The sequence below is a fragment of the Epinephelus lanceolatus genome, chromosome 24 (genome assembly GCF_041903045.1).
Source record: "Epinephelus lanceolatus isolate andai-2023 chromosome 24, ASM4190304v1, whole genome shotgun sequence".
In the NCBI taxonomy this organism is placed as follows: domain Eukaryota; kingdom Metazoa; phylum Chordata; class Actinopteri; order Perciformes; family Serranidae; genus Epinephelus; species Epinephelus lanceolatus.
This window is the reverse complement of record NC_135757.1, coordinates 5714824-5734300: the sequence shown is the minus strand read 5'-3', so window position 1 is coordinate 5734300 and position 19477 is coordinate 5714824. Positions and strand designations below refer to the sequence as shown.

The 19477-nt window shown below is 40.5% G+C and overlaps 1 protein-coding gene across 2 annotated transcripts in view; it reads right to left on the bottom strand.

Annotated features, from left to right (window-relative positions):
* The window catches only part of LOC117250242 (inactive dipeptidyl peptidase 10-like), a 91288-nt gene that overhangs the window by 20923 nt on the left and 50888 nt on the right, over positions 1-19477 (bottom strand). For both annotated transcript variants that reach the window (XM_078165934.1, XM_078165935.1), the window contains exons 4-8: positions 16226-16320; positions 12089-12163; positions 4002-4054; positions 3817-3898; positions 846-966 (exon numbers count right to left, since the gene is read on the bottom strand). In XM_078165934.1, the coding sequence (XP_078022060.1) occupies positions 846-966; positions 3817-3898; positions 4002-4054; positions 12089-12163; positions 16226-16320 (426 nt within the window). The remainder of the gene's footprint in view (positions 1-845; positions 967-3816; positions 3899-4001; positions 4055-12088; positions 12164-16225; positions 16321-19477) is intronic.

Genomic DNA, 19477 nt, shown 5'->3' with positions numbered 1-19477 from the left:
TACAGTATGCAATTCCATTCCACCACTGACGACTCAGACAGTTGTTTCAAACACCATTAAATCATTTACAAATAAATAAACATAAGCGCTAATTTTTGTGACCAATACATTGTGTTGTTTTCTGGTGCAACATAAGATGTCGTCGTTATGAGATCTTGATGTTTTCGTATGAGATCCTAATGACCTCATTACGAGATGCCGATGTTGTAATGATGAGATAAGATGTTGCTGAATGAAAAAAAAAATCATTCTGATTGTGATTGCAACGCACTTAGCTTCACAATAAAAGCTAGCAAGTGTTTTGTGACCACTTTTAATGATGCAGCAGCATTCACAGTAACTTCCTGTAAATGTCAAGAATGTAACTGTTGGAAAGATTTAATTTTAAGATTGAAACAATCTCTGATAATCTCATTTTTGATGCCTACAATCAATCAAATTTATAGATTAAATGTTGAATAAATAAAGAATAAATGTTGGTGTTGTACATTTCTGCAAACCATGGACATATTACATTTGTACATTAGGGGATACGTTGAAATTTGAATGTTCCAACAACACTGTGGTAAAATACCTGGATTTGGTTGTACAATCAGGACTCGGACACACAACTGGTTTTGTTGGTTATTGGTCTCAAACAGCAGTCTGCAGCTTGGCAAGTGTCTCGCCAAGACATCACACGCCCACGTCCAGGTGACAAAGTCAGCTCATATATTATGTCACTTCAGGACAGCTGATATGAAACGTACAAATGTAACATACTCGAGGTTTGCACGAACATACAATGTCAACATTTTCCTCCTGTGACTGGGCTGAAAAATCTCATTTGTCAGACACAAACGCACCTTCATACAGCCAGTCGGCCAGTCCATTAAAGATGACTCCCTCCATCCCAGAGGAGGTGATTCTCAGAGAGTTACTCTTCACGTCTGACTGGTAGTAGATGTTGTTCTCAAAGATGTAGATCTAAGGAAGAAGAGGAGAGAGAGAAGATATTGATGGTACACTCACGCACATATATGATATTTATTTATAAGCTGTGGTCCTTGCAGCTGTTTTTTTTTCTCCTCAACTTTTTCTTTCTGCTGCTTTCAATGTGCTTTTCCTTTTGATTTCCTCTCTGATGAGATTTTGTTTTTCCATATTAAAGCCCCTGGTTTTATCTCACCACGCTGCAAAACACGTGTGTTTGTTTTCCGTCTTTCATCAGTGTTTTTTAATATTTGCATTTGCAAAAACAAACAGGATCAGCCCGGCACATCCTGCAGGTTCACCAATATCCTGAGTCCTCCTGATTTTATTTTGCTCCCCTTTTTTGTGGAGTTATTTATTTATTTTCCCTTGCTCTGTTCTGAATATCCATTAGTCACTCAGCAGCCATTCTGAGTTGGAAAACTTCACCTGCAGCAACTCAGCTCTGTCTTACTGCTGCATACCTGAGGACATGTCAAGCAAATGCTGGTGGCATCAAATTAAACATTTATCATATGAATATGCTGGATCAGCAGAATGAAAACTGTAACAGTGACTCACAGGAAGAGTCTGAGTGTCTGAATCTTTGCCAAATTATCCAATAAGAACTAAACACATAATAGGTCCAAAAAGAAAGTCCATGACCAAACATCCATATGTGAGCAGGTCAGAGTGAGAATGTGATCTGGATGCACCCCGTCATGGTGATTTATCTTGTCTGTTGTCAACATGTTTCAGCCATTTTCTGGGTGTGTTTTGTGGCAGAAAAGTGTTCAATCAATCAGTGTCGTCTGTGTTACGTCACAATGTTGCACACAGTCCAAAAGAGTTGACCCCCAGTGTTGATGCGAAAGCCTTGCACAGTCTTTAGCAGTGAGTGTCCTTGGTACAAATGTCTATATCTTGACAACCAGAGACAAGGAAAAGAGTTTTATGATGTTACACAGAGGACTGCTCTGATTGCTGAAATTCACAGGAAACTATGATGATTGGTCAAATTTGCAGAGTTGCAGTGATTGGAGAAAATTGCAAGGCTGTGCAGAATTCATAGTGATTGGTTGAGAATACCTTAATTTTTGCAGTCACAACATCCTGCAGTGCTTATCTATGTTCACTTTAAACCCAGGCTCCATTGATAAAAACAGTAATTTTACACAGGAACACAGGAGCTGCTGGTCTACCACTGCCTCCATCTGTTAGTTAGTTTGTGTTATTGTGTGACTTTAGTGTTTTAAAGGGTTAATTCAGATTCAGCAAAGTGACACAGTAACATACCCAAAACGACAAATGTCATCAACATTATGTACATGTCATAAACGTTTATGACTGCTGTCATTAGGTGTCATTCGGTTTTTGTCATGACAAGTTGTCATTGTTTGGGTTGTCTTGATTATGACAACTTGACATTAATCAAAGTGACATTACCAGGAGTTGTCTTTGTCATGACAAGTTGACATTAAACTTGTTTGGGATGTCCTTATAATGACAACTTGACATTAACCAGGATGACATTACCAGAAGATGTCTTTATGTTAATGTCAAGTTGTCATAATAAGGACATCCCAAACAAATTAAATGTCAACTTGTCATGACAAAGACAACTTCTGGTAATGTCATCCTGGTTAATGTCAAGTTGTCATTATAAGGACATCCCAAACAAATTAAATGTCAACTTGTCATGACAAAGACAACTTCTGGTAATGTCATCCTGGTTAATGTCAAGTTGTCATAATAAGGACATCCCAAACAAGTTTAATGTCAACTTGTCGCGACAAAGACAACTTCTGGTAATGTCACTTTGATTAATGTCAAATTGTCATTATAAGGACATCCCAAACAAATTTAATGTCAACTTGTCATGACAAAGACATCTTCTGGTAATGTCACCCTGGTTAATGTCAACTTGTCATTATAAGGACATCCCAAACAAATATAATGTCAACTTGTCATGACAAAGACAACTTCTGGTAATGTCACTTTGATTAATGTCAACTTGTCATAGTCAAGACAGCCCAAACAATGTTAACTTGTCATTACAAAAACCAAATGACACTTGACAGCAGTCATAAACATTTAGGCCATGTACATAATGTTTATGTAAGTTCATGACACTGTCATGTCATAGTTATGACAGTGTCATGTCACCCTTATGTAGATACCTTCAAGTAAAGTGTTACCAACAAGACAAAGTGATTGAGGCAGCAGCAGACCAGCAGCTCCTGTGTTCAGCAAGGTCAAATTACTGTTCTTGTCAGTGGAATCTGGTTTTGAAAAGAGCATAGATTAGTTTTACTTAGTTTTATCAGAGAGGGCTGACTTTGGGACTGAACATACAACTGGATAAATGAGATTTGGATTTGGACGAGTTTGTTAACAGATGTTCTCTATGTCTAATTGACATACAAATGGTCATTAGAGGGTGATGTATTTCTTTAAAAGTTACACTACCAGAAAACAATATTGGAATAAATTATTTTTCCAGAGACCTTCATCTTCTACATCTACTCCTCTCCAGGAAATTATGATGAAAAGTGTAACCTATACTGACTCGACTAATAAGTCTGCTGCAGAGGTCCTCACTCGTGTATAATAGGCACCCTGAGAGTAATGTAATGTAAAAAGTGTCACAGCGTGAATTAGGTCAGAGGCAGACAAACAGGCAGACGCAGCACAGTGTGGATGTAAACAGAGTCTATACTGTAAACTATAACAAGAAGAAGAAGAAGAAGAAGAAGAAGAAGAAATCCCTGCAGAGAGGTGAGGCTACATGAAGTCATAAAATGACAGCGAGGAGAGAAGATGGAGAAGCAACAGAAAGACTGGATCGCATTAACAAACACTCACCAGCTGTTGTCCTTGTCTTCCCCAAGATGCATGTTGGAGCACTGCGTTGTGAACCTCCGGAGGGTTGAGCTCCCTTACCTCCCTGATGCAAAAACACATATACAGTATATATTATACATAACAGCCACCATCTGTTTCTGAATGCCACCGTGAGCGTGCATCAGGTGCTGAAATGCCTTGCTTACCTGGTGTAGATGTTGTAAACAATGTAGGACGCTGTGTATGAATATCTGTACATCTGCAACGAGAGTTCATCATATAATGCAAACAGTGATCTATTTCTGGTGCCTCATGGCAATGTCAGAATTTATAACAGTTTATCTTTCGTCAAGAAAACAACAAACAATACCAAACATAAGACATCTGTATCAGTAGACAAATCACTGGAGCAGATGATAACTAACAAAAAGCAGAAAGATAACACGAAAATGACAGAAGAATAGCATACCATACTTGCATTTTTCCAGATTTTTTCATGATAAAAAAGCCCAAAAATTCTGAAACTTCAAAAAATAAAAATAACATTCTACACTCTCCAGAACACAACTTGATAAGTCTTGTCTTTCCTTATTTCTTCTTACTAGAGGAAGTTTTATTATGTACTTCTGATTATTGTTTGAAGACATTTCTAATACGGGGCAAACTGACTGAAATTAATGATTCACTGACAAAGACCATTCCAGTACGATAAACATTTAGAATGGTTCATTGCATATGATGGATTAAGGATGCTGCGTCAATAGTTTTAGATGGAAATGAGACGTGTTGATGTGCAGTGGTCTTTGTTCCCAAACCTAGCTTTATAAAACGACACTTAACCCTAGAACACTAACGTTACAATTAGTAACACCATCACTAACGTTGGGTATATTTTACCCAATAAAATGTACTTCTCATCCAATTAAGTTCAACAATACACAGCAAATTGAAGTACTCTTCTTATATTTCCTCCTATACAACGTATCATAAAACAGAAAGGGTATCATGGGGGGAAAGTATAAAAATTAGTGAAAAATTAGGGATAACTTAGCTTTCGTATCAAAGAAGAAATATAGCTAATGATTGCCAACGTAAAGGACTTGTTGGCATGATAATTAATACAAAAAACACTAACTTCAGCTAAAATCCAGCCAAAACATATTTGACCCTCAAACACTAACATCGGGTGAAAATCACCCAAACACCTGCCTGTTGAAAAAACCAGGTATGGGAGCAGAGACACACAACTACCTTCAATGACGTCTTTGAGCAGGATGAAGCTACGCAAGGACCCACACAACTCAGACAAAAGCAACACAATGAAAATCGCATGATCACAATCGCACGGGTGAAAATCACCCGACGTTAGAGTTCTCGGGTTAAAGACGTATTTCACTGCTGGGAAGATGGTCTTTTTATATAAAACACACAAATACTTTTTGAATTGCTGCTACATGACTAGAGAAAACAGAGAAAGAAGAAACGCTCCCACTGGTGGGTGACAACATTTAAATATGTGCCACTACAAAGTGCACCTGCCACCAAGATGAACCCACCAAACGCAACGGTTCATGGAACCCTGCCGTAACACCACATTGTAGTGAATAAATATGAAGCCAAACGCAGCAATATTTTACTTTATCGTGAACATGAAGATGTGATTCACCTTATAGGTAACAACATGTAAGGTAAGGTAAGGTAAGGTAAGTTAAGGTAAGGTAAAACTCTAATGTCCCTGTAGGGCAAGTTGGTTTGCAGTCAGTAAAGGGAGACACAACAATACAATATGACAATACAGCTCACATACACAACACCAAGACCACACACAGGACAAGAAACATGACCTGGCATCAATGGGACAAAGGAATATCTGTAACTACTGGTAGAGCATTTTGAGAGGATAAACCTCCGCCCTGAAGGAAGCAGCTGAAACTCGATGGACTGAGCCCTTGACATGCGCCTCTCCTCATAAAGTTGTGTTTTAGGTTAAAGGAATAGTGCACCCAGAAATGAAAATTCAGCCATTATCTACTCACCCATATGCCGAGGGAGGCTCAGGTGAAGTTTTAGAGTCCTCACAACACTTGCGGAGATCCAAGGGGAGAGTGGGTAGCAACACAACTCCACCTAATGGAGGCTGACGGCGCCCCAGATTCAAACACCCAAAAACACATACCGTACTGTAGGTGGCAAATAGCCGCCGGGGGTTTGACCCCATTTTGCGTATTAAACGCCGGTCCAATTAAAAGCCCGGGCGATTATTTCCTCATTCATTGCCTCATGGCTGTCCTTCCTTGAGGGACTGTTTGCGCTTTTACGCACGGTGGTGAAGTGGTGCACATGACTCGTGCTACGGACGGACGGACGGACAGACAGCCACGTATCCAGGGGCGATTCTAGGATCAGAGGTTTAGGGGTGCTGAGCACCCAGAGAGCTGCCCGGCCAGGCAAGATAAATTTCAGTGTTTTGTACATTTTAATGCAATTTCATTCCCACATTTGTGAAAGAAAAACACTTTTTGGGAAAGTCTGTGACTAAACCATCAGATTTGATAAAGGTTATTTAAATGCTGAGCCACAGCAAAAGAGGAATGGATTGGAATCATAAAAGAAACATATCGTAACCCTAATTTCTGGGGAAAGACAACTCATTTTGATACAGCAGCTCCTCAACATACACATAAACAGTATGTATGTTTCTGGAGTAAACCAGCCCCCTATAGTGAGTACCAAAAATACCAAAAATGGACCTTGGGCTTATTTTTTTCTGTAGTTTTGTTGTTAAAATATTACGTTTCAACCAAGTACTGTATGGTTTTGACACTTTTCTAGCTTGTTAAAAAGGACATACAGTAAAAAAAAATAAAAAAATAAAAAAAAATCTCTCAAATTTTAGGGGTGCTGGGATTCAATTTAGGGGTGCTTCAGCACCCCCAAAAGTGGGCTAGAAACACCTATGCACGTATCTAAAACAGGTAATACATCTGGCTACATCTTTTCCACATCAAATATCCGTGATCGCCTCGCGCACACAATTCCGTGTCCTCTCACCGCGGATGCTGTGATTTGATGGCCCAGTACTCATTGCTGCCCACTCTTATAAGTAATAATAATAATAATAATAAGTTACTGTGGACCTACAGTACAGGCCAAAAGTTTGGACACACCTTCTCATTCAATGCGTTTTCTTTATTTTCATGACTATTTACATTGTAGATTCTCACTGAAGGCATCAAAACTATGAATGAACACATGTGGAGTTATGTACTTAACAAAAAAAGGTGAAATAACTGAAAACATGTTTTATATTCTAGTTTCTTCAAAATAGCCACCCTTTGCTCTGATTACTGCTTTGCACACTCTTGGCATTCTCTCCATGAGCTTCAAGAGGTAGTCACCTGAAATGGTTTCCACTTCACAGGTGTGCCTTATCAGGGTTAATTAGTGGAATTTCTTGCTTTATCAATGGGGTTGGGACCATCAGTTGTGTTGTGCAGAAGTCAGGTTAATACACAGCCGACAGCCCTATTGGACAACTGTTAAAACTCATATTATGGCAAGAACCAATCAGCTAACTAAAGAAAAACCAGTGGCCATCATTACTTTAAGAAATGAAGGTCAGTCAGTCCAGAAAATTGCAAAAACTTTAAATGTGTCCCCAAGTGGAGTCGCAAAAACCATCAAGCGCTACAACGAAACTGGCACACATGAGGACCGACCCAGGAAAGGAAGACCAAGAGTCACCTCTGCTTCTGAGGATAAGTTCATCCGAGTCACCAGCCTCAGAAATCGCAAGTTAACAGCAGCTCAGATCAGAGACCAGATGAATGCCACACAGAGTTCTAGCAGCAGACCCATCTCTAGAACAACTGTTAAGAGGAGACTGCGCCAATCAGGCCTTCATGGTCAAATAGCTGCTAGGAAACCACTGCTAAGGAGAGGCAACAAGCAGAAGAGATTTGTTTGGGCCAAGAAACACAAGGAATGGACATTAGACCAGTGGAAATCTGTGCTTTGGTCTGATGAGTCCAAATTTGAGATCTTTGGTTCCAACCGCCGTGTCTTTGTGAGACGCAGAAAAGGTGAACGGATGGATTCCACATGCCTGGTTCCCACTGTGAAGCATGGAGGAGGAGGTGTGATGGTGTGGGGGTGTTTTGCTGGTGACACTGTTGGGGATTTATTCAAAATTGAAGGCACACTGAACCAGCATGGCTACTACAGCATCCTGCAGCGACATGCCATCCCATCCGGTTTGCGTTTAGTTGGACGATCATTTATTTTTCAACAGGACAATGACCCCAAACACACCTCCAGGCTGTGTAAGGGCTATTTGACCAAGAAGGAGAGTGATGGAGTGCTGCGGCAGATGACCTGGCCTCCACAGTCACCGGACCTGAACCCAATCCAGATGGTTTGGGGTGAGCTGGACCGCAGAGTGAAGGCAAAGGGGCCAACAAGTGCTAAACACCTCTGGGAACTCCTTCAAGACTGTTGGAAAACCATTTCAGGTGACTACCTCTTGAAGCTCATGGAGAGAATGCCAAGAGTGTGCAAAGCAGTAATCAGAGCAAAGGGTGGCTATTTTGAAGAAACTAGAATATAAAACATGTTTTCAGTTATTTCACCTTTTTTTGTTAAGTACATAACTCCACATGTGTTCATTCATAGTTTTGATGCCTTCAGTGAGAATCTACAATGTAAATAGTCATGAAAATAAAGAAAACGCATTGAATGAGAAGGCGTGTCCAAACTTTTGGCCTGTACTGTATATGCCATGCCTTTTAATAAAATTACCAGAGGAGTTCGCTGAAAAACAGGTAATGTCAGCCTGAATTACTCACGTGTGTCTTCGGTGAAAATCGCTGACATGCATGGGAAATACAGCTTCTACAGGCTCGCCATAGCTTACTGTCAGGACTCAGGGACCAGAATTCGGGATGGCGGACCGTTGGAATGGCGATATTTCGGTGTGGCGGCCTGTAACTGTTGCTTAAATGGCCCGTTCGGTTGGTATTCGGATAACTGGGGCTTTACTGGTATAATGCAATAGCACCACCCAGCAGTGAAACCCGTGTACACGAAAAAAAATGACCCACTCTAAATGTTTAGAGATTTTTGTACACAAACTCACCCCTACATTATACAGTATTTTTGCACAAAAAAAATACTGGACAGGAACTGTAACCAAATAACAGCCTGGTGCAGGTCGGTGTAAAAAAAATAAAAGCCTTGAGCAAATAGCCGCCTGGTTCTTTTAAACGTCTGGGGTCAAAATCGATTTTGTGAAATAAACGCCCGGGCTACTATTTGGAAAAATACGGTAATTGAAACCACAAAATATCTCCATACTCCTCGTCCATAGTGACATTTGAATCTGGGGCGCCATCAGCCTCCATTAGGTGGAGTTGTGTTGCTACCTCCTCTCCCCTCGGATCTCTGCAAGTGTTGTGAGGACTCTAAAACTTCACCTGAGCCTCCATCGGCATATGGGTGAGTAGATAATGGCTAGATTTTCATTTTTGGTTGCACTATCCCTTTAACCCCTGAGGTCTTAGAACACAGCTTGACCATCTTTTCCAATTTGTTCTTATTTTTGAGACTGAGATGGCCGAGCCAACAAATGACATTAAAAGAAAGAACAGATTCAATAAATTAATTTCTACCTGTGGCAGTGTGTTATTTACCTAAGTTGGCTGATGCTATGCTAGCTTTATGTGCACACAGGGCAGCAAAATGTGATGTTAAAATGGGGCTCAGACATTGATCAGAAGCATAAATATTTTAAAGACCAAATACAAATTTTAGATGACGTTCAGTTGAGGTGCTTTCAAGCAGACACACAAGCCTGTGAGCAACTGTATATTTGGCATCAGTTTGTTCCAGGTCTACCTGTTTACACTGAATTAAATATTTACACTCCACTACATCAAATGAAAACATGTCTCATGTATCATTTCATACTAACTTCCCCAAATTCAGACATACCTAAAGAAAGTAAAAGCCAAAGAATCCCTCACAACCACCTTCCCTGCACCCATTCAACTGAAAGCAACTAAACTTCTCAGTGAGTCCTTTTAGTCGTACCTCCAGGGGATTGCACGTTGCCCTGGCAACAAATAAAAGTGGAGTGCAATCAATTAAGCTTTAATATGCAGAGAATGAAGTGAAATGTGCAGAACATAATGCTCAAGAAATCAATGTGTCTATATATATACACAGAGGGTTTTTAAGGTGCACGCTTGCAGGACACACAGACGTCCTCCTCTGGTTTCTAAACCGGAGCCTGGATGCATCTGTTTGCAAACAAATCTAAAAATCAATGGAGGAGGCCTTGACTGAGGAGAGACGAAAGCCTCACTACGGATGACTGAGTAATAACACACAGCGCGCACACACACTATGCCTGGAAACACTAAGTGAAAATGCACAAACCCACACACATATAAAAGCTAGCGAAACAGAAACACAACAAATAAATCCACACCTGTTCAGTGCAGGTGGTGCAATTTGTTTTGTTTGTGTGAGCGCGGAGAATTCTTGCCTTGGTGTGCGCTCGGTCCAGCCCTCGACTACGAATCATCCGAATTATCCAAAAAGCATCAAAGCTTATCTTTTCAATTCAACTCAATTCCAATTTGAAGAGATGCAGAGCAGCAAAGTGCTCTTCAGAGAACAAAACAAACCAATAAAAACAAGCACATCCCAAACCTGAGGACACACAGACGGAGCCTGTGTGTGTGTGGGTGTGTTTGTGCTGGGGATGTAACAATTACCGATATTACGGTAAATCTCGGTTCATTTTTACACGGTAAGAATTACCGTTTATGTTTAAATTAATTGCATTATCTCACTGCGTGAATGCGTAGCATGTGTAAACACAAAATGAAAACATGGCAGAAGGTGGTGATAGCGGCACTCAGGACATCCCCCCCCCCCCCCCCCCCCAACTAAACGCACAAAGTCTGAGGTCTGGGCGTACTTTGGGTTTCTGAAGAATGCCGAGGGACAGCTGGTGGAGGACAACTATCCTGTGTGCAGAACATGCACAAAGAAAGTTGCTGCCAAGGGTAGCAACACTACAAACCTGCTGGCTCATCTCCGTGACCGCCATCCACAGCTTTACAGCCAATGCAAGTTATGCTATGCAAACGTCAGTTATTGTGTGAGGGACTTGGGTTTTACTAAGATTGTCATAATGTGTAACTCTCGACGTATGTGGGACATTTGAGCCGTATCTGTCCTCCTAAACGGCGACTAGGTTTTCCGTTTTCGTTTAAGACACTTAGGAGCTAATACTAGCTGAGTAGCTAATAGCCGTATTAGCAGCTATGTTGCTAAGTGTTTCAAAACGAAACAGAGCTGAAAACACTGAGTGGAGCCGACAGAATATAAACCGACGTAACGTAGCGCTAATTGAGATCAACTATGATTGAATCACTGATTATGGTTATTGTATGGCGAGCTAGAATCGATATAGACGGCCAGTTATGCTTTCTCGACATAAGCTCAAGGAAACAACATAAAACGCTGCCGTGTTAACCTTTGACCGAGACCATGCACTCCTTTTCTCATACATGTAATCCTCTGACTCACATGCACACTTCTAATGTGTGAATTTTTCTGTGTAGTGATGACCATTGCCCTTAGGGTTTTTTTGGTTTCTCCTGCACATTTGTGATATCTATTCTATATATTGTATGTCTTTTGTTCTACTCTTGCATTGTTTTGTTTTATATATACGTTTCCTCTCGTGCTAATAAATAAATAATTAATATATAAATTGTTTACATATTTTACTGACTGTTAAAATGCACCGGACAAATAAGCTTTGCTCCTGTAATGTGTTTACATATTTTGTTCATTTAAAATAAATTTTTCTGTTGCTGCCCTTTAATGTGAAAGTTTCATTTTCATATAAGATTTTGGCTGTTAACATTTTAGTATGATAAGGAAGTTACAAGATTTAGTGAAGTTAATTCAATGTATCTATTTTTTTGGACATTTCACAGTGCTTAAAAAATATCGCAATATTATCGTTTACCGTGATAATTTGGTCACTACAATCGAGAAATTTTCCATATCGTTACATCCCTAGTTTGTGCATGCACATGAGTGAGTGACAGCTCCCTTGAGTGTTGCACTGGAGCACGATGTAAATAACAGCCTGCCAGGAAATAAACAAAAGGCAAAAAGTGTGGCCGCAAATAAAAAACAATGCTTTTGTGATCAATAACGTAAACATGTTTACACGCAGATTTGATTCAAGGATGCGTTTTCATTCAAAACTCACCTGTTTGACGTCGTAGGCGAAAAGCGCATACTTCAGATCTGCAGAGAGCGAGTACTTTACCACCTTGAAGGCCACCTAATAAACAAGAAAAATAAGCTGAACCACAGAAGGTCTCCAGACTTTTCTTTACCCCACAATGGCCCCTCAAAGACGTGTATTGACGTAGTTGCACAAACAAACTGATAAAGTTGTGCAAAGCAACATTTAGGTGCTCAGTAACAGAAACTGAAGGCAAGTAGTGTAATGCAATAAAGAAGTAAACGATGAGAGGATTAAGCAGATAAAATAACACACTGGTGAATATTCAAAAATTACTTAGACATAATAAATATTCGGCTAGGTTTACCATGTTTAATATCTTAGTTTGAGTGAGTTAGCATGCTAACATTTGTACTAAACGCAAAGTAAAGCTAAGGCTAATGAGTTTTTGCAGGTAGTTTGGTCAAAATACTCCACCGGGACATCGTTTAGCGTCTGTGTGAGACACACCAGGCTTTCCACCAACTGTATTGTAAACCCATCCGCATCATTATTCGACGCTCAAAGCAACAGTTGGAGTTTAAAGAGCGTGAAAGTCCACTCAGGGCACTAAAACCTGACTTTGTCCCAGGAGTCCCGTGCTCAAGATCAACAGACAACAACACTGATAGAGGTGTTTGTGCCACGAGAAGCCTAAACCGAACTGCCTATCTTAACACTGACCCCTTTTGCGTCAAGATTCAACGCTAAAGGCCATCCCATGCAGCAAGATATGACAAGTAGTGATGTGATCACACTGAAATACATTTGTGGAGTTCTTTTGTTTGTTTTTTGTTTTTTAAACCAAATTTCACTGTAACCCACAGAATCATGATGCATTTACTTGCCCTGTCTTTCTGAATTAATGATAACTAGCCGATACCCATTGAGTACAGCATACTATACCATGACTTAGTCATACCAAACACTGGTCCACAGGGGGAGCCACAGCGATCGGTTGCATTTTAGCCATTTTTAAGCATTTTACTGTTGTTATAGCGCCACCCAGTTGCCAATTAGAGTTAAATTTCTCCAGTCACCTTGAGGCATCCTGTTCTACATATCTACCAAGTTTAGTAAAAATCCATATGGCGGTTAGGCCTGGATAAGAAATGAGCTCTCTAGCGCCCCCATTTTGTTTGATGGGGTCAATAATGGAGGGGTCCCCTCAGATTATGTGTGGTCATATGCCTACAAAGTTGCGTGGTGATGGGTGAAACCCTTGAGATGTTATACACCTTTATGTGATGAGCCACGCCCTCCGCAATATTCATTGCCTTATAGAAGCTCAGTTTTAGTAAGTTTTCCAACTTTTGCCAAGAGGGAACTTTAGATATTGGTCCCTAGATTATGTTCACCCAGTTTCATGCAGATCGCTCAAACTTCCTAGGAAGAGATCCATTTGAAGTGTTTTTCAAAAAATTCAAAATGGCGGAAAATCGTTAAAAGTTATGGGTTCTTTTGACATTTCAATCGGTTGCTATAGCGCCCCCCTTTGGCCAATTGATGTAATATTGCTTCATTCACATCCTCCCATGACCCTCTACCACTGTGCCAAATTTCACATGGATTGACCAAGTCAGTGAGGAGAAAAACGTGGAACACAGACACACAGACAGAGTTTTCGTCATTATATAGTAAGATAATCTTGTTTCCATAATTCTGGGATATCTTTTTAATTTACAAATATATTGATAAATACACAGTTTTGACCCGACACACAGTAAGTATTAGTTAACATATCAATGACACCTGCCACCTGTACAGAAGCTTGTTTTATGTTGTTTAGCTCATATTTAATCTGCTTCCTGTTTTATTTTGTAGGTTCTCTCCTCATGTGTCGTGTCTGGTTTTACTTCCTGTCTTTGTGTGTTTTCCCGCCTGTTTTCTGCCACACCTGTCTCGTTAGTCCTTCCCTGTTCCCTGAGTCTTCCCTTCACACCTGTTCTGTATCAGTCTCGCCTGCTCCACCCTTGTCTTCCTCCTTCAGCTGCGTCTCGTCCTTGTGATTAGTCTTCTGTGCATGTATACCTGTGTGTTTCCCTTTGTCCTGTGTCAGTCTGTGTATCTTATGGTTGGAGATATTTAGTAAAATGAAGGTCATGTGGACAGAATTTCTTTCTTTAAACTAAGACGGCAACCATTTTCATAAATATCTGTATATACATGCAGACAAGTCCTAATACTTCCTGACCTGAAAGAAGGAAGACAGGAGAACCAAGGAGAAAATCTCTGTGTGAACTGATTTATATCTGACAGGTTATGATTGCTCTTTTGTGTCAGCAAACATTGTTCATACTTCCAGCTTTCATCAACATGACAATGACTAGGAACGCAGCCGGCCAAGACTAATCTAGCAACTAAAGGCCATAAAACCACAAGGGAGCTGCAGCGGGTTTTGACATTTCTAAGAGAGGACGCGGTGCACAGAGGACATCTGAGAAATGTTGTTCTGCAGTGACACAATTAGTCAGACCCTCATTCTCAAGTTCTGAGATTCTTGTGGTGCTTTTTTGTGCAATAGAAATTTAAAAAAGTCCATAATTCGGCTAGTTGTGGATCGACTTATGAAAGCTGTGCAGCCAGACAGTGGGATTGTTCAGTTTGGGTGATGCAGCTGGTGTTGTTTGCAATTTTTGGGGGGGTTAAAATCAGATTTCCTAACTATGAGGCCACCTCTGCTTTTTGGTTTCATTTGCATAGTTTGACGAGCTTACAGCAGGGCCAGAAATCCTCATCAAATCCCCTTATGCAACCATTAAAAGCACAGCGATTCCGCTAAATTCCTGCAAAATGAAAAGACCCTCCTGTTTGTCAAAAAGGGTGCTTCACGGGGAGGGCGGGAGGAGAGCAATAACAGGTTTATGATTTCTTTTTACAGTACGAGTGTTATGGAAGAGCCGGATTACAGTGATGCAATTAGCAAACGCCTAAATTTGGCCTGCTATTAATAAACATTCCTGGTTGGATGAAGCATTGAAAGGATAATCAGATTACAGATGCAGCCATTTTGGTTCACATCCGGCTGGTTTTTAGAGACAAGGTGATCAAAAGGCAAATGTGATCATTTCACTGACTGTTCAATGATTTGATTGCGTAATGCGCAAACGCATTTCAAACTGAGGTGAGTTGAGGTGAGGTAGTGGGCTTAAAGCTCAGCGTACACAACCCTCTCAGCAGGATATTATCATATTGAGAATCTGCAGGTAACAGTGATGAGGAAGATCTGTAACTTTAAAACTGGAGGAATCTTCAGAGGAGTCTTCTGTGTACCTAAAATATCGACAATCCTGCACAAAAAAGTTGCAGAAAATCCAAATACTGATCTGTTTTTTATAGCTCTCAGTTGGATGCATAGAGGGCATTTTCTCCTATGAAATAAGAGAAGCAATTTTCGAACACATTTTGATCCACTTTATCTTCAAGGAATACTTCACCCCCAAAATGACAATTTATGTATCAGCCGAAACAGGCAGGCCGGTGGCTATGGATTAAGAGGAAAGACACTGCTCGGGCCTCGAAATACCCCTCACAACAGCAGGGTTCAAGGGAGTAAAAGCAGAGGGGGGGCGCACCTGGGGCGCTAGGAGGTGTTGTGGGTCTATCATCGAAACAGCAGTGAATAAGATAAGCCAAATCAAGCTATTCATCTCCCTGAACCTCTCTTACTTTTCTATCTACCTTAGCTCTTTCCTACTTTTCTATAAATCTAACCGTAACTCTTTGGCTCCAACTTAGAAAGCCCCAGACAGCACTATCACTCCCACTCACAGTCTCAGTATGTGCATTAAGGGATTGAAACATCTCGTCCTAAACTGAGCTGGTAGCCATTACTCACCCCGTGTTACCCTTATGTCTTCATTCATCAAGAATTACCACCATTTTTGGATTCTTTGTACCCCGTGGAGGCGTACAAGAAAGTTTTCTTCTTGAATCAAGTGTTCCTTTAAACTGACTGAATATATGGCTGTCACTCCAAATGGGTATGTATTTAATTTTTGCATTCATGTGCTATGGAAGCAGAAATGCAACCCCACACGTGTCAGCTTAAATTAAAAGAATAATAACAGAAAAATAACAGCAGCTAAAACAGCTTAAAAATAGGGGGAAAATACATACAAACGTGCTGTTGGTCAGAATGACTTCCGTCTCGTTGGAGTCAAAGTTGAACTTGATCACGTGACCGTCGCGGTTCCTGTACACCACCTCTGAATCTGAGAGAGCAAACACACAAACATTCATGGCAGCAGATAAACACAAACAGCAGCATGAAGAAGAACTGAACTGACCTGTGAAAAATATAAAAGCAAAGGTGAAGTAAGATGCAGAATGAGATTTCTGTGACACTGCAGAGAGCTGAACCGCAACAGGTGGAGGTGAAGCTAAACCACAGGAACCTATTTACAAATAAAATCATGCAATCAATACGCACACATGTGAGGACGTTAACTTCTGCTCCTGTTGAAGTTAAGTGCATTCATGTTACACGTTAGAATCTGGTCAAACGAGCACATATGTGACCTAAAAATGTCAAAGTAATTTGAATTAGGTTGTAGAGATGAAATACATTTGCACGGTACTTTCACACTGAGTTAATTTTATGGACTTTGTAAACACTAAACTATTGCTTGACAGAGTCGAAACTGAAGGGAGCTAGTACAAAATGGAAGAAGATTATACAGGATAAATTTTGGCATGCACTTTTCGATTTTATGTTGTGACAACGCTGTGGTTAGGTTTAGGGGGGAAAAAATCAGTTAGGGTTTGGCAAACATGGCTTTAAATATCTGGTTTGTTGACACACTGAAAATGTCCCAAACTCTTGGTAAACAGGCTAGGGTTACCCCCCTTTGTTGCTATACACATGACTGGAAATGTCCCAACCTCTGGTTTAAAAAATACTCACTTTAGTTGGTATAAACATAGCTGAAAATATCCTGACTTCTCATTAAAAATACACACTTTTGTAGCTACAAACAGGGGAAATGTCCTGACCTCTTGTTAAAATTACGTGCTTCTGGTGCTACAAACATGGCTGGATATGTCCCAAACTCATGTTAAAAGTATCTGCTTTTGATGCTACAATCAAAGCTGGAAATGTCCCGACCTCTCGTTAAAATTACGTGCTTCTGGTGCTACAAATATGGCTGGATATGTCCCAAACTCGTGTTAAAAGTATCTGCTTTTGATGCTACAATCACAGCTGGAAATGTCCCGATCTCTCGTTAAAATTACGTGCTTCTGGTGCTACAAATATGGCTGGATATGTCCCAAACTCGTGTTAAAAGTATCTGCTTTTGATGCTACAATCAAAGCTGGAAATGTCCCGACCTCTCGTTAAAATTACGTGCTTCTGGTGCTACAAACATGTCTGGATATGTCCCAAACTCATGTTAAAAGTATCTGCTTTTGATGCTACAATCACAGCTGGAAATGTCCCGACCTCTCGTTAAAATGATGTGTTTCTGGTGCTACAAACATGGCTGGATATGTCCCAAACTCATGTTAAAAGTATCTGCTTTTGATGCTACAATCACAGCTGGAAATGTCCCAACCTCTCGTTAAAATGATGTGTTTCTGGTGCTACAAACATGGCTGGATACGTCCCAAACTCATGTTAAAAGTATCTGCTTTTGATGCTACAATCACAGCTGGAAATGTCCCAACTTCTCGTTAAAATGACGGGCCTCTGGTGCTACAAATATGGCTGGATATGTCCCAAACTCATGTTAAAAGTATCCGCTTTTGATACAGCAATCGCAGCTGGAAATGTCCCGACCTCTTGTTAAAAATGATGTGCTTCTTGTGCTACAAATATGGCTGGATATGTCCCAAACTCATGTTAAAAGTATCTGCTTTTGATGCTACAATCACAGCTGGAAATGTCCCAACCTCTCGTTAAAATGACGTGCCTCTGGTGCTACAAATATGACTGGATATGTCCCAAACTCAGGTTAAAAGTATCTGCTTTTGATGCTACAGTCAAAGCTGGAAATGTCCCGACCTCTCGTTAAAATGACGCGCCTCTGGTGCTACAAATATGGCTGGATATGTCCCAAACTTTTGTCAGAAAGTACGTGCTTTAGTCTGTAGAAAGGCAGCTGGAAATGTCCCAGCTGTGTTTTTACCTGCTTTTGTAGCTACAAACATGGTCAAAAAATGTCCAAACCTGTCATTAAAAATATGCCTGCTTTTGTAGCTATAAACATGACTGGAAATGTCCCGACCTCTCGTCAAAATTATGTGCTTCTGGTGCTACAAACATGGCTGGATATGTCCCAAACTTCTGTTAAAAAATACCAGCTGTGATGCTACAAACATGGCTGGAAATATCCCAAAATTTTATCACAGAATACTTGCTTTTCTCAGTAGAAACACAGTAGGAAATGTCCCAACCCTTCATTAAAAAGCAGCTATATATGCCCCGACCTTGATTAAAAACATCACTTTTGTTGGTCACTTGACAGCCATCTCACCAGCATCCTCTCCACCTGACTAGAAGCTCACCCCATACAGTATCCTGCACTAAATATGCCCAGAAATGTCTCTGCAACAATAGTCTGTTGAAAACAAAGGTCAACGTAATCAGTTAATTATCTGCTCGTCTAATTAGGCAGAAAGTGTGAAAACACCCGTGTGTGGCCATAATGTGCCCTGCTGATGGTAAATAAATCCATGTAACAGTTTTTCATTGTTTTTAAATGACTAAACTGCCACTAATGCATCGATTCACATGTTGAACAGGAGCAAGAAATGTGGCGTTTTCAATATCTACAGTATCTCCCAGTGGCCTCTGGAGACTTGATTAGCTAAATGTGTAAATTGAAAATGACATCAATCAGCAGGAGAGGTCAGGCATATGATAATTAATGCTACTCCTGTGGGTATTATCCTTCTTATCTAGCAAATAAAAAAAAAAAAAAAACAGGAAGCAGCTGCAGAAGAAGAAAAAGACTGCGCTCCTCTCTGATTTCCATCACACTGGGGATTCAGTTTAATTCGCCGACGCTCTGAACTGTCTGTCCACTGGGAACATTTGTAATTCACAGCAACACACAAAAAGCCATGCAAGCGGCCATGTAACCACACACACACATTCTGTCCTGGATTCCTCTTATCGTACCGAGGTCAAAGCTGCAACTTCCAAACCTGCTGTCACATTAATTCACCTCGTGTCTGAGATCCTGCAGAACAACAAAGAGGCTGCTGCTTCATGTACGTGTACGTTTTTGTGTGTTTTAGACCTGTTGATGCCAAATTAAAGAGAAACTAAAATTCTAAACGTCCAGCACGAGACACAAGCATGAACTTGACACTGACTTACACATGTATGCATGCATATTTGATCAAGGTCTACATTTTTAATGTCAT